Below are 15,778 nucleotides of genomic sequence, written 5' to 3'. Positions count from 1 at the left end.
CAAGGATCTCATTCAGCTTTGACAGAGAAATCAAAAGCTTTACAGACAAGCAAATGCTAAGAGAATTCAGCACCACCAAACCAACTCTACAACAAATGCTAAAGGAACTTCTCTAAGTGGGAAACACAAGAGAAGAAAAGGACCTACAAAAACAAACCCGTAACAAATAAAAAAATGTTAATAGGAACATACATATTGATAATTACCTTAAACGTGAATGGATTAAATGCTCCAACCAAAAGACACAGGCTCGCTGGATGGATACAAAAACAAGACCCATATATATGCTGTCTACAAGAGACCCACTTCAGACCTAAGGACACATACAGACTGAAAGTGAGGGGATGGAAAAAGATATTCCATGCAAATGGAAATCAAAAGAAAGCTGGCGTAGCAATATTCATATCAGATAAAATAGACTTTAAAATAGAGAATGTTACAAGAGACAAGGAAGGACACTACGTAATGATCAAGGGATCAATCCAAGAAGAAGATATAACGATTATAAATATATATGCACCCAACATAGGAGAACCTCAATACATAAGGCAACTGCTGACAGATCTAAAAGAGGAAATCGACATTAACACAATAACAGTGGGGGACTTTAAAACCTCACTTACACCAATGGACAGATCATCGAAACAGAAAATTAATAAGGAAACACAAGCTTTAAATGACACAATAGACCAGATAGATTTACTTAATATTTATAGGACATTCCATCCAAAAACAGTAGATTATACTTTCTTCTCAAGTGTGCATGGAACATTCTCCAGGATAGATCACAACTTTGGTCACAAATCAAGCCTCAGTAAATTTAAGAAAACTGAAATCATATCAAGCATCTTTTCTGACCACAATGCTATGAGATTTGAAATCAATTACAGGGAATAAAACGTAAAAAACACAAGCACATGGTGGCTAAACAATATGTTACTAAATAACCAAGAGAACACTGAAAAAATCAAAAAATACCTAGAGACAAATGACAATGAAAACACGATGATCCAAAACCTATGGGATGCAGCAAAAGCAGTTCTAAGGGAAGTTTATAGCTATACAAGCCTACCTCAAGAAACAAGAAAAATCTCAAATAAACAATCTAACCTTACACGTAAAGGAACTATAGAAAGAACAAACAAAACCCAAAGTTAGCAGAATGAAAGAAATCACAAAGATCAGAGCAGAAATAAATGAAATAGAAACAAAGAAAACAATAGCAAAGATCAATAAAACTAAAAGCTGGTTCTTTAAGATAAACAAAACTGATAAACCATTTGCCAGACTCATCAAGAAAAAGAGGGAGAGGACTCAATTCAATAAAATTAGAAATGAAAATGGAGAAGTTACAACAGACACCGCAGAAATACAAAGCATCCTAAGAGATTACTACAAGCAACTTTATGCCAATAAAATGGACAACCTGGAAGAAATGGACAAATTCTTAGAAAGGTATAACCTTCCAAGACTGAACCAGGAAAAAACAGAAAATATGAACAGACCAATCACAAGTAATGAAATTGAAACTGTGATTAAAAATCTTCCAACAGGGGCTTCCCTGGTGGCGCAGCGGTTGAGAGTCCGCCTGCCGATGCAAGGGACGCGGGTTCGTGCCCCGGTCTGGGAAGATCCCACATGCCGCGGAGCGGCTGGGCCCGTGAGCCATGGTCGCTGAGCCTGCGTGTCCGGAGCCTGTGCTCCGCAACGGGAGAGGCCACAACAGTGACAGGCCCGCGTACCGCAAAAAAAAAAAAAAAAAAAAATCTTCCAACAAACAAAAATCCAGGACCAGATGGCTTCACAAGTGAATTCTATCAAACATGTAGAGAATAGCTAACACCAATCCTTCTCAAACTCTTCCAAAACATTGCAGAGGAAGGAAAACTCCCAAACTCATTCTACGAGGCCACCATCACCTTTATACCAAAACCAGACAAAGATACTACAAAAAAAGAAAATTACAGACCAATATCACTGATGAATATAGATGCTAAAATTCTCAAAATACTAGCAAACAGCATCCAACAACACATTAAAAGCATCATACACCATGATCAAGTGGATTTATCCCAGGGATGCAAGGAATCTTCAATATACACAAACCAATCAATGCGATATGCCATATTAACAAATTCAAGGATAAAAACCATATCTCAATAGATGCAGAAAAAGCTTTTGACAAAATTCAACACCCATTTATAATAAAAACTCTCCAGAAAGTGGGCATAGAGGGAACCTACCTCAACATCATAAAGGCCATATACAACAAACCCGCAGCAAACATCATTCTCAATGGTGAAAAACTGAAGGCATTTCCTCTAAGATCAGGAACAAGACAAGGATGTCCACTATCACCACTATTATTCAACATAGTTTTGGAAGTCTTAGACACAGCAATCAGAGAAGAAAAATAAATAAAAGGAATACAAATTGGATAAGAGTAAAACGGTCACTGTGTGCAGATGACATGATACTATACATAGAGAATCCTAAAGATGCCACCAGAAAACTACTAGAGCTAATCAATGAATTTGATAAGGTTGCAGGATACAAAATTAATGCACAGAAATCTCTTGCATTCCTATACACTAATGATGAAAAATCTGAAAGAGAAATTAAGGAAACAGTTCCATTTACCAATGCAATAAAAAGAATAAAATACCTAGGAATAAACCTACCTAAGGAGACAAACGACTTGTAATGCAGAAAATTATAAGACACTGATGAAAGAAATTGAAGGTGATATCAACAGATGGACAGATATACCATGTTCTTGGATTGGAAGAATCAATATTGTGAAAATGACCATACTACCCAAAGCAATCTACAGATTCAATGCAATCCCTATCAAATTACCAGTGGCATCTTTTACAGAACTAGAATAAAAAATCTTAAAATTTGTATGGAGACACAGAAGACCCCGAATAGCCAAAACAGTCTTGAGGGAAAAAAATGGAGCTGGAGGAATCAGACTCCCTGACTTCAGACTATACTACAAAGCTACAGTAATCAAGACAATATGGTACTGGCACAAAAACAGAAATATAGATCAATGGAACAGGACAGAAAGCCCAGAGATAAACCCACGCACCTATGGTCAACTAATCTATGACAAAGGAGGAAAGGATATACAATGGAGAAAAGACAGTCTCTTCAATAAGTGGTGCTGGGAAAACTGGACAGCTACATGTAAAAGAATGAAATTAGAACACTCCCTAACACCATACACAAAAATAAACTCAAAATGGGTTAGACACCTAAATGTAAGATCGGACACTATAAAACTCTCAGAGGAAAACATAGGAAGAACGCTCTTTGACATAAATCACAGCAAGATCTTTTTTGATCCACCTCCTAAAGTAATGGAAATAAAAACAAAAATAAACAAATGGGACCTAATGAAACTTAAAAGCTTTTGCACAGCAAAGGAAACCATAAACAAGACGAAAAGACAACCCTCAGAATCGGAGAAAATATTTGCAAATGCATCATCAGACAAAGGATTAATCTCCAAAATATATAAACAGCTCATGCAGCTCAATATTAAAAAAACAAACAACCCAATCCAAAAATGGGCAGAAGACCTAAATAGACATTTCTCCAAAGAAGACATACAGATGGCCAAGAAGCACATCACTAAGTATTAGAGAAATGCAAATCAAAACTACAATGAGGTATCACCTCACACCAGTTAGAATGGGCATCATCAGAAAATCTACAAACAACAAATGCTGGAGAGGGTATGGAGAAAAAGGAACCCTCTTACACTGTTGGTGGGAATGTGAGTTGATACAGCCACTATGGAGAACAGTATGGAGGTTCCTTAAAAAACTAAAAATAGAATTACCATATGACCCAGCAATCCCACTACTGGGCATATACCCAGAGAAAACCATAATTCAAAAAGACACATGCACCCCAATTTTCCTTACAGCACTATTTACAATAGCCAGGTCATGGAAGCAACCTAAATGCCCACTGACAGACGAATGGATAAAGAAAATATGGTACATATATACAATGGAATATTACTCAGCCATAAAAAGGAAAGGAATTGGGTCATTTATAGAGATGTGGATGCATCTGGAGACTGTCATACAGAGTTAAGTAAGTCAGAAAGAGCAAAACAAATATCGTATATTAACGCATATATGTGGAACCTAGAAAATGGTACAGATGAACCAGTTTGCAGAGCAGAAACTGAGACACAGATGTAGAGAACAAACGTATGGACACCAAGGGGGGAAGCGGCAGGGGGTGAGGGTTGTGGTGTGATGAATTGGGCGATTGGGATTGACATGTATACACTGATGTGTATAAAATGGATGACTAATAAGAAAAAATTAAAAGTAAACATAAAAAAAATAGCAAAGAGGACTCACCACATAAATACAACTAAAGCATAAAATGAAGGAATTGAGGGCTTCCCTGGTGGCGCAGTGGTTGAGAGTCCGCCTGCCGATGTGGGGGACGCAGGTTCGTGCCCCGGTCAGGGAGGATCCCACATGCCACAGAGGAGCTAGGCCTATGAGCCATGGCCACTGGGCCTGCGAGTCTGGAGCCTGTGCTCCGCAGCAGGAGAGGCCACAGCAGTGAGAGGCCCGCGTACCGCAAAAAAAATAAAAAATGAAGGAATAGAGAACAAAGCAGTCATATCAATAACTGAGAATGGGCTTAACAAACCTATTAAAAGAAAAAGATCTTCAAATTAGTTCATAAAGCAAAATCCAACTCTACGTTGTATACAACAGACACATCTAAAACAGTGATTCAAAACGGCTAAAAGTTAAGAGATGGGGAAAGGTATTTTGAGCAAATTAAAAACAATAAAAAAGCAGGGATTATGATCCTAATATCAAAATATAATTCAAAACACATTAAACAAGATTAAAAAGGATACTTTATAATGCAAAAAGGCATAATTCACAATAAAAATATAACAGTTATGAATATCTACATACCAAATAACACAGAAAGTACTGTGTAAAGTAGAAATGACAGGAGATGCAAGGAAAAGTAGAAAAACACTAATAATAGTAGATTTTAACACACCATTCTCAGTGCAAGACAGGTCAAGTGACCAAAAATAAGTAAGAATATAGAAGATCTAAACAGCAAGATCAATAAAGTAGAGCTTATGGATACACAGCAAACAGTACACGCTGATAACAGAGAATATATCTCCTCAGTGCACATGAACCATCTTCTTTCCATGTGCGTGTGTGTGTGTGTGATGAGAACACTTAAATCTACCCTATTAGCAAATTTTAACTATCCAACACAGTATTGTTAACTACTGTCATCACGCTGTAACTAGATCTCCAGAACTAATTTATCTTGCAAAACTGAAACATTGTACCCTGCGACCAACAACTCCCCGTTATACAAATGTATTCTTCAAAAATGTCACCATCGGGCTTCCCTGGTGGCACAGTGGTTGAAAGTCTGCCTGCCGATGCAGGGGACACGGGTTCATGCCCCGGTCCGGGAAGATCCCACATGCCGTGGAGCGGCTGGGCCCGTGAGCCATGGCCGCTGAGCCTGCACGTCCGGAGCCTGTGCTCCGCAACGGGAGAGGCCACAACAGTGAGAGGCCCGCGTACCACAAAAAAAAAAAAAAAAAGTCACCATCGTGAAAGGAAAGAAAACTGAACATTAGAGAAATGATGACTAAATGCAATACACGATCCTGAACTGGATCCCACACTGAAGGGGAAAAATACTATAAAGGAGATAATTGGGACAATTAACAAAATTGGAATATGAACTATAGATTAAAGTTTCAAAGTTTCCTGAATTTGATCACTATTACGAGCACATCTTTTTTCTTAAGAAACACACACTAAAGTATTAGAGGTAAAGAGGAATGATTTCTGCAACGTAACCTTAAATGTTCAGGAAAAAAATGGGTGTGTGCAGGGGTGTGTGTGTGTGTGTGTGTGTGTGTGTGTGTGTGTGTGTGTGTGTGTGTGTGTGTGTGTGTGTGTGTGTGTGTGTGTGTGTACGTACAGAGAGAGAGAGAGAGAGTAAGGACAGAGAGAAAAAATGATTTTAAAAAATGACAATTAGTGAATCTGGGTAAAAGTAGTACATAAGAATTCTCTGTATTATTTTTGTAACATTTCCATAAATATGATTTTTTTTTAGGTCTTAAAAGCTGGCAGAAAAAAAAGCTGACTTAATCACACTTGCATTTTCTTTTCTCCCCCTACTGAACCCATTAAGTTGACATGAAATTACCTGACAAAAAGACTCATACTCCATTTTCCCAACTTTGCCACAATGCCTAACTAACAATCCCAGTTTTTACTTATTAGCTCCTTAGTTTATAAACCACAAGTGGTTTAGTCTTTTTTTCCCCCTGAAGTCATAAGTTGCCTTCCATGCCCTTCCCTAATGAACTATGATGACTTTATAACACATTTCATTTTAAAAAGTGCATTGTTTTCTTAAGTATTGTCACCCTTTCTTCTCCTTACCCTAAATCATATTTATCTTTCCAAACAAAGACATTAGGAAACATATCTCAGTATACAGTAAAATGGAATCACCATGTAATACCAATTATTCCTCTTCAACATAACTTTGACTTTTAAAAAAATTTTCCATAGCCATAATTTCACCAAGTCCTATTCAGCTTAATTCTAGGCAAGTCAAATAACCTCCCAGCTATTTTCCTTCACTCCTGAATTCTCCTCACTCCTCACTAGACTCCACAATGATACTAGAATTTTCTAAAGGTAGGATTTTGTTGGGCTCGTTCAGAAATTCTCAGGAGCTCTAAGTGTCTTTGTGTAAAATCCAAAAATCTCAGTATGTACTTCTAGGCCCTCCACTAACTTCACACTCTACTCTAATCACTTAATACAATCCATTCAGGCAAATCATTTCAGTCAGACAAACATACTTATGAGCACTGCCTATGATTTGCTTGCTTCCAACTCAATGCCTTTTATTTATGTTATGTCTCATCTTAAGAGTCTTTCTTCCTTGTCTCTATCATGTCATGCTTTTCCCCTACTTCATAATCATGCTCAAAATTCCAGTGCCTAGAAAGATTTCTCTGGCTAATTTTCCAATCAATTCATCCACTCCTGCTCCATCTTAGCACTTTTACAAAGAGCTCCTAAAGGTAATATTTGTGCACAAATTTACCTTGTACATCTTCTGTGAGGTATGAACATGTGGATATTCCTTTCCCTACTAGACTGTAATTTCCAGATAGAATAACAAGTAGATAAAGAGGTAGGTTCCATAACGATTTACTTTCCATTCTCATAGACCTAACTGTAATATGGATGAAAGTGTAATGGCCTGAGAAGTAACAGAAAATTGTACAGATATCTATAACTATGAGAAAATCATAAAGAAAATCTACCTCAGGTAGCTAAAAAATATACCTACCTTCTATTTCTTGCCCAATAGAAAGTCCAGCCCATTTACGCTGTAAGATAAGAGAGACAAAAAGACACTTAACACAAAATCAATCAAAATTAGAGAAATGAGGAAAAGAGGATTTCTTTGCATTTCATTAACACGTTCCCAGACCAAAACATGGCTGTTAAGTGTTGAATTGTATCCCACAAAACAATATGTTGAAGTCTTAGCTCCCGACACCTGTGAATGTGACCATATTTGGAAATAGGGTCTTTGCAGATGATTATCAAGGTAAGATGAGGTCATATCGAATTAAGGTAGACCCTAACCCAATATGGCTTCCTTATAAGAAAAAGACACAGCATACGGGGAGAAAGTCATGTGACAATGAAGGCAGAGACTGAAGTGATATATCTACCAGTCAATGAACATCAAGGACTGTCTGCAACACCAGAAGCTAAGCACGGAACAGATTTTTCCCTAGTGCCTTCAGAGAGAGCCTGGCCCTGCTAACACCTTGACTTCACACTTCCAGCCTTCAGAACTGTGAGAGAATACATTTCTGTTGTTTTAAGCCACCCAGTTTGTGGTACTTTGTTACAGCCACCCTAGGAAACATATGCTATAGTTTATTTATGCCTGAACATCTATCCTCAAAACATATAAAGCTTGCCTTTTTACAGTAAAGCTGGCACCACTGAATAGGATGCTCCTTTGCACAATATAATGCTCCTGAAAGACTTCATAGTATCAGATATTCCAGCGTTCTAAATGTACTGTGGATAGTTATACTGTTTGATACAGTAGCACAAAAAGAAAGACGTTCAATTCATGAAAACTAAATTAAAACTTATCAGATAATCTATACTGAAACCCAAGCAGGGATTCAAATCATTAGATGGTCATGACTATTCTTTGTGTACTAGCCAAAAGAGTGTCAGGCATTTGGCTTTAGCTTCTCTCCAGTACTGACTGGCAAGAATGTATGGAAGCAGGACAGACTGTGTTCAGGCAGGAATTCAAGACTGGCTTGGTATAGATTCAAAATTAGCAGTTACTGACAAAACTCCAAAGAACAGTGAGAAAAATAATTTTTGACTGGAAATCAAAAGTTTGTCTACTCATCTGAACTTTGTGGATTTTGTGGTGGGTAGTTAAGAAGATGCTGCGTTTTGAATATGTGCAACAAGTGCTCTACCTTCCAGCTTTCTTACCACCTCTCCACCCTTCACCTCTCTCTTCTGTAGTACCCTATCCCACTTCTGGCCAACTGGAAATTTAGTAGCATACTGGTTAAGCCCAGACTTTGGGTCACAAAGCAGCCATAATTAGGTTCTACACCCAGAGACAGCCTCAAGGACGATAATAACAGTATCTATCATTTGGGGTTGTTAAGAGAATTAAACGAGTGAACACAGGCAAAAGCACTTAGAATAGCACTTGGCCTAGAGTAAATGTTGGGAAAATTTTTTTAAAGCAGAGACAAGGAAAAATAGTTAGAAACCCCATTTCTGGCCAGCAGAATCTCAAATGCAGCTCTGTAAAAGCTGGTTAACTCTAGAATATTCCAAACCTTTGATCTATAAGAAGCAAATGCGAAAGGTAGTCCTGATATTGGAGAGGCATCTGAACAGAGAAAAAGGGAACAGTGAGTGAACACTTCCCATAATTTTTGAGGGATTCAAGAGATCTTTAATAGTTCCCTAACAAGTGTTTGATCTCCTTCCCTAAACCTCCAGGTGTGGGAGGGCAGAAATCAATGCTTATTAGCATACTACAAGGAGGTAAAGGTTGCATTTGCATCGTTTAGGACTGGGGACCAGCAGCATGAGTAAGGTGACAAGGGAGGAAAGGATACAGACTCCTACTGGCGATGCTCCTACATTATATATTATGTGCCTGCAATAGTGCTAGGCAATTTCCCCTCCATAGAATCCACCAACGGTTATAAATGTAATCATAATCCTTTCACTTATTACAGAAGCCCAGCAAGTTAGGTTGTAATTTGAGATAACAGCTACTCATATCATATTCTTTAGCCTAACATCATTGCATTTTAAAATCACTATTAGATGTCAATTTCAGAAGTAAATGCTATTTTTATATATTTTATACATTTTCTGTTACCCCGTGAGCTAACATTAAAATAACTTGACACTTTGATAGTTGATATCACTGCAGAATTCTTTTAAATTAGGGGGAAAAAGTCAAGGCAATAAAAGGTAGACACAGTAAAAATTGGCAATTAAGAATATATCTTTTACTTCCTTACATAATACCTAGATGGTTTTCCTCAATATGAATCAATACAGTTACAGTGTGACACAGCTGGCTTTAAAATGAATTGATTCTTCTACGACTTTCAAGAATAGAAGAGAATAGATTCCTGAGTTACCTGAGGTAAGCTGAATGCAATGCTCCCTGGAACCACAGATGGGTGGGTCCTCAGTGTAAACGTGTACCTGTGGTTGGGGGAGGTCCTAACCATCACGTGCCTAAAGGACAGAAACACAGTCAATACTCCACATCAAAGGAAATAAAGAACATCAATTCCAAATGTGCTCATTTCCAACAAACGATGTTTGATGAGTACTGGGTGGAAACATGGCATTATATGAGTCCTGAAGAAACAGGACCACAAATTTCATTTCCAAAAATTGTCAGCAATTCAAAACGTTTTCCAGGAATAAGGACCACCTCAGGCCAAACAGACATCAAGCAGAATCAGGACCAAGTTCAAGAGAGTACCTACCATCCAAAACCTCAACGTCATTGCATTTCCAGTTTACATAAAACTGAAGACAGTAATTTACTTGATATTAAGTAAAAATTAGATGAATTTCCTCTCCTGAGACTTATTTCACATTCTAACTAGACTAAAGGAAGGAGAACCAAAGATAGAATAAAGCCAGGATATAGCAGTCAAAAAAAAAGTTAGTTTTTAGGACTATTCATTAAATCTCTTTGCAGATTCCCACAACAGGTTGAAATAGTAACAGCCTGTAATATTAAAAAGGTGGTAAAAATGAAAAATTTTCACAAAATGTATCAGCTTCCATACAGATATCAATATTTACTATTTCAAAGCATTTTGTGCTAATTCACCCTGCTCAGAAGTTACCTGTAAACAGATGAACTATAGTTATCTCATGGTCATCTCCTATACCAAGAAACTACCAAGGACTGTGTGTGAGATAGAAGCTTCAAACTCTGCTACAATAGCACTATCTTTTTAAAAGTTATCTTTTAGAATGCTATAATTTTTAAAATATTAATGGTTAATGTTTCTAATGTTTCTAAAATATTAATGGTTAATGTTTCTATTCTATATGGTTAATATTTCATATCGTTTTGTCAGTAGGACACAAGTTCCTTGTATCTACTATACTTTAAGTAACCCCCTCATGTGTACAGTGAACATCTAACACGTAAAAGTATTCCATAAGCATATTCTCACACTGATTGTCTGTAGTGCAGTTTATATGTAGAAAGTTCTATGTTCAACTTAGAATCACAGAATTTTTAGGACTGGAAACAATGTTAATACAATTATGTAGTATAGCCCTTTACTCTGAAGCGGAAAACCACAGATGATTAGCAGTTCTAACCCTGTGAAACTCATGTATTTCTCAGATAGCTTTAGAAACAGAAAAAGGCTCAGTTAAAATCCCACTTCCTTCCTCATTTCCCTAGTCTGCCTTCTGGAACAGCCCCTTCATGTCCTTATCTCCACCAACCTTAGAAGCACATGGACGGCAATGAACTTGGTAGCAGGGTACTTAGAAGTTCTGCCAATGGTGATGTGAATCAGTTAAAAATAAATGACAGTGAAAAATGCTTGTAAAGATTCTACAACTGTTGTGCATCTTCCAATTTTCATGTCTCTTGGATTATCATAGTAATAATGATCAAAACAGCTAATATTTATTGAGGACTTATTAATGTGGTAGACTCTGTTCTAAGTGCTTTATTTGTGTAACTCAATATTCACAAACACCCTGAGGAAGATAGTACCACCGTCCCCATTTTACAGATTAGGACACTGAGGCACAGTCAGGGTATATAACTTACCCATGGTCACCCAGTATATAATTGGCAGAACCATGATCCAAACTCAGACAATCTGACCCAAAGCCAAAAACCTAATGACTACGCTATATATGATTCATATATCCAGTATGTTTAGTTCTGCTAAGAAAACCAATGGAAAAATAAAGTCATATATAAAAAACTATGTATCATTTAGAAAACATTTATCAAAATTTGATACAGTAAATACATGACTCTTTCTCATCTCCCATTTTCCAATTCAGCAAGAGGAATTAAAAAAGTATACTCAAACGTTTCCCAAAATAAATTAATTAATTAAATACGGACTCTCTAGAAGTTTCTAAAATACCATTTAGCAGGTTAGAAGAAAACAAAGTCAGATACTCACTGGCCAGACTGGAAATCCTTTTCATTCACAACTGCACAGTTAGTTAAAGATAATTCATCTGTAGGACATCTTGCAGCTTGCATACTCTGTAAGAATCAATGATTAGGAAAATAAAATTAAGTCACCTTTTATTTTCTTAAAGAATATTTTATGCTTCCTTGTCCGCTATTCCCCATCACCTGTAGTAAACGCTTACTGTTTTTGACCCCTAACTCTGTGGTAACAATAAACCCTGCCTTTCGGAAACTGCTCCCTCCCCATTCCACGTGCTTCTGTGGGCCTGCCAATCACAGCACACGTGCAATCACACAGAGTACTATCCCATCCACGGGACTTTATATAGACAGGCGCTAGAAGACAGGCACTCTCCCTCGCATCACCACCACACGAAGGAAGCCTTTCTGCTCTAAAAGAAGAAAACTATCGCAGAGAAAGCAAAGGTGACAGAGACACAGACAGACACCTTGAGACTCAGACCTGACAACGAAGTTAAAACCCTTGAGACCAGTTCTGAAAGTTGGTTGAGTCAATAAACTCTTTTTTGCTCAAGCTTATTTGAGTTGGTTTTCCATTTCTTCCAAAAAAAAAAAAAAAAAGATTTTGACATAAAAATGCAATGATGTAAATTCAATACATTTGAAAAAGTATCTCCTCATAAGAGATCTCAAGTGGCTATGAACCATTTCTTCTATAGACTAAGAAAAGCTATCTTCCAAATACCTCCCAACAAAAATAATTACAGGTATATTTAAAATAAAATAGCAATTAACAGTCCTTTTGATCAACATTGATCAACAGCTGCTAGTAAAACATTCCTTCATATAATGTATGTAACCAATAATCCTTCCACCATCCTCTAGGGTTTCCTAGTTATTGAAATATGACACTCATAGTCTGTTTATGACTAACGTACTCACTCTTCAAACCTCAAGCCAAAGCTGATTCTTCTTAAATTTGTCTCCCAAATACAAATTTATAGAGGAAAATAAATTACTCTTTGCCTTGCTTTTGTTTTTAATAAAAGGCTAGTTTCAATACAGCTACCCCAGTTGTTCAGAGCAGTGGTCTCTAAAGTGGGGTATGTGCACCTGAAGGGTTTGCTGGATAATCCTTTGGGGTATAAGAAGAAAATATCAGTTCTTCTATTTATATTTATTTATACCCATTTTTATTAAAGATGAACCCCATGCTAAGTGTATATTCTGCCTTAAGATATAACCTAATGACACTAATAATATAACCTAATGACACTAATAAAGTCTTCATAATCTGCCAGGCCTTTAAAAATTCAGTATTCACAGCAAGAGATAAACTTCTCTAATTTTTCCACCTATGTTTAAAGTCACATCCTATTGAATCTAGCAATTCACAGCATTGTATTAAAGTTAAATAACTGTTGAAACTGCTAAGGTTTCCTGAGAGAAAAGACAAGAAGCTATGACCCACAGTAAAAATGACTAAAATGATACATGGAAAATAAAATGGTGACAAACTAGTATTCTTCTATTGGTAAAGATAGCCAAAATCTCTTAGAAAACTCTAAAGAGCTGAAGATATCAGGACATGTTATAGAGTGTAGGAGGTCTGCTATATAGTAGAATCAAAATATAGTTATTTCTTTCATCTTAGAAGATTTGCTAGGTAATTGCAAAACACACCAAGAACTACAATTTTGCGAGTCACTAAAGGAAAGATGTAGTGAAAAAGACACAGTCTAAACTATAAATGAAACAATACGCGTTATGGGAAAACTGTAACCACTGATGGAATGGCTGTTTTGACTGGAATAAAAAGAATAATTCCAGAATAAAGTTACAAAGACAGCACATTAAGTGAAAGTTGTTCACTGTTTCATTCACAGGTAAACTGTTGCTGCATACAAGTCAGAGCCAAAAGTGTGCACATGTCCTTCATGATGTCACTGAGGTCAACTTTATCAAAACAAGACCTTTACAATATAGAATCTTTCCTACACTCTGTAAAAGGCCAGGAAGCAGTGTAAAATCTTTTTTTTTTGGTAAACCATATAGGGATTCACTGGTTACCAAAAGGTAAAGTGCTACCAATAAGATATTAAAAAAAGAAAGAAAAAGAAAAGAAAAATTCACCTTGCTCCTACAAGATAAAAATGAACAAAAACAAAAAGTAAAAAATAACTTGTGCTAACGAATAGAGCACATTTCAAAAATGGTTACTTAGAAACATTTCCATTGCTAAGCGATTCTGCTATTGAAAACAATGTATATTACCTAAAAACAAGCAAGAAATAAAAACTCTCATATCTGCATGCTTTAAAAAGTTAGAAGCAAACTTTTCTAATCTTTAAAAAAATCATCTAAATGATTTTTCAATGATTTTTGAACCCATTTATTAGTACTATAAAAGTACAATACATTCTGATTAGTCTGCAAGAAAAATAGATGGAAATTTACCAACCACATTTCACACATTTCAATAAAACATTTCCATAAATGGTACACAATCTGGGGGAATTTCAAAAGTACAGCTAAATTTCCCCCATTCTTATCTATGCTTTGATGGCCATTAAAATCAAGTAACAAAAAACCCCTAAATTTAGGGCTTCCCTGGTGGCACAGTGGTTAGGAATACGCCTGCCAATGCAGGGGACATGGGTTTGAGCCCTGGTCTGAGAAGATCCCACACGCCACAGAGCAATTAAGCCCATGCGCCACCATTACTGAGCCTGTGCTCTAGAGTCCGCGAGCCACAACTACTGAGCCTGCGTGGCACAACTATTGAAGGCCGCGCGCCTAGAGCCCGTGCTCCGCAACAAGAGAAGACACCGCAATGAGAAGCCTGCACACTGCAATGAAGAGTAGCCCCCACTCGACACAACTAGAGAAAGCCTGCGCACAGCAACAAAGACCCAACACAGCCAAAAATAAATAAATAAATTTATTTTTTAAAAAAACCTGAATTTAGAAATAGACCTCTGAATAGCTGTATTACAAAATATTAAACCTAGATTTTAAAGAATAGTAAAGCATCACTTTGCTTTCTGAATTATTAATAAATAAAATTAAGAGAATTTTCTACAGTTCATCTTTAGCTCATCCTTCTTTTTTGTGTATGTTTTACTATGTATATAAACTATTAGTGTATCACTTAAAAATAAATAGGTATATATACTGGGGATATAGGATCAAAACATATTTTGTGTATGAGATCTATGAAATCACTAATTTAGAACATGACACAAATAAGGTCATAAGTTTGCTTTCCGAATGAGATAGTATTTTTGCCCATGGTCACCATTTGACCGGCCACCTGACCAAACTGTGCAGAACTTTGTTTCCTTCTTACCCTGGGGTCTCTCTCACATACAAGCTTCTTTCTTTTTTTTTTTTTTTCAATATTTTAACCCCGAGGCCCTGCAAAATCCAGAACTGCTTTCTATGACATTCAAGTTCTTTTTTTTTTATCCTATAAATTTATTTATTTTTGGCTGCACTGGGTCTTCGATACTACGCTCAGCCTTTCTCTAATTGTAGCGAGTGGGGGCTACTCTTCGTTGTGGTGCGCAGGCTTCTCGTTGCGATGGCTTCTCTTGTTGCAGGGCACAGGCTCTAGGTGTGTGGGCTTCAGTAGTTGTGGCTCGCAGGCTCTAGAGCGCAGGCTCAGTAGTTGTGGCACACGGGCTTAGCTGCTCCACGGCATGTGGGATCTTCCTGGACCAGGGCTCGAACCTGTGTCCCCTGCATTGGCAGGCGGATTCTTAACCACTGCACCACCAGGGAAGTCCCACTTCTTTCTCTTATATTCCTCTCTTCCCTAACTCTGAGCCCCTTGTCCAGCCAACTCCTACTTATTCTACAATTTCTCAGCTCAGACATTACATTTTCTAGAAGACCTTCCTAGATATCTTCTCCTCCTATAAGATAAAGGTCAAATGGAAGAACTTAACTGTATTTTTATTATCTGTTTACACTGCATAAAAGA

The 15,778-nt window shown here is 37.1% G+C and overlaps 1 protein-coding gene across 2 annotated transcripts in view; it reads right to left on the bottom strand.

The window, feature by feature from the left end:
- Positions 1 to 15,778, bottom strand: part of NSF (N-ethylmaleimide sensitive factor, vesicle fusing ATPase) — a gene marked incomplete at its 5' end in the record, with an annotated part of 157,261 nt that overhangs the window by 120,056 nt on the left and 21,427 nt on the right. For both annotated transcript variants that reach the window (XM_082678887.1, XM_082678888.1), the window contains 3 exons: positions 7,408 to 7,447; positions 9,776 to 9,875; positions 11,819 to 11,904. In XM_082678887.1, coding sequence (XP_082535013.1) covers positions 7,408 to 7,447; positions 9,776 to 9,875; positions 11,819 to 11,904 — 226 coding nt within the window. The remainder of the gene's footprint in view (positions 1 to 7,407; positions 7,448 to 9,775; positions 9,876 to 11,818; positions 11,905 to 15,778) is intronic.

This window comes from Grampus griseus, assembly GCF_964374135.1.
Source record: "Grampus griseus genome assembly, chromosome: 20".
In the NCBI taxonomy this organism is placed as follows: Eukaryota; Metazoa; Chordata; class Mammalia; order Artiodactyla; family Delphinidae; genus Grampus; species Grampus griseus.
Note: the sequence above shows the minus strand (reverse complement) of the source record. Positions and strands in the feature narration are given on the sequence as shown.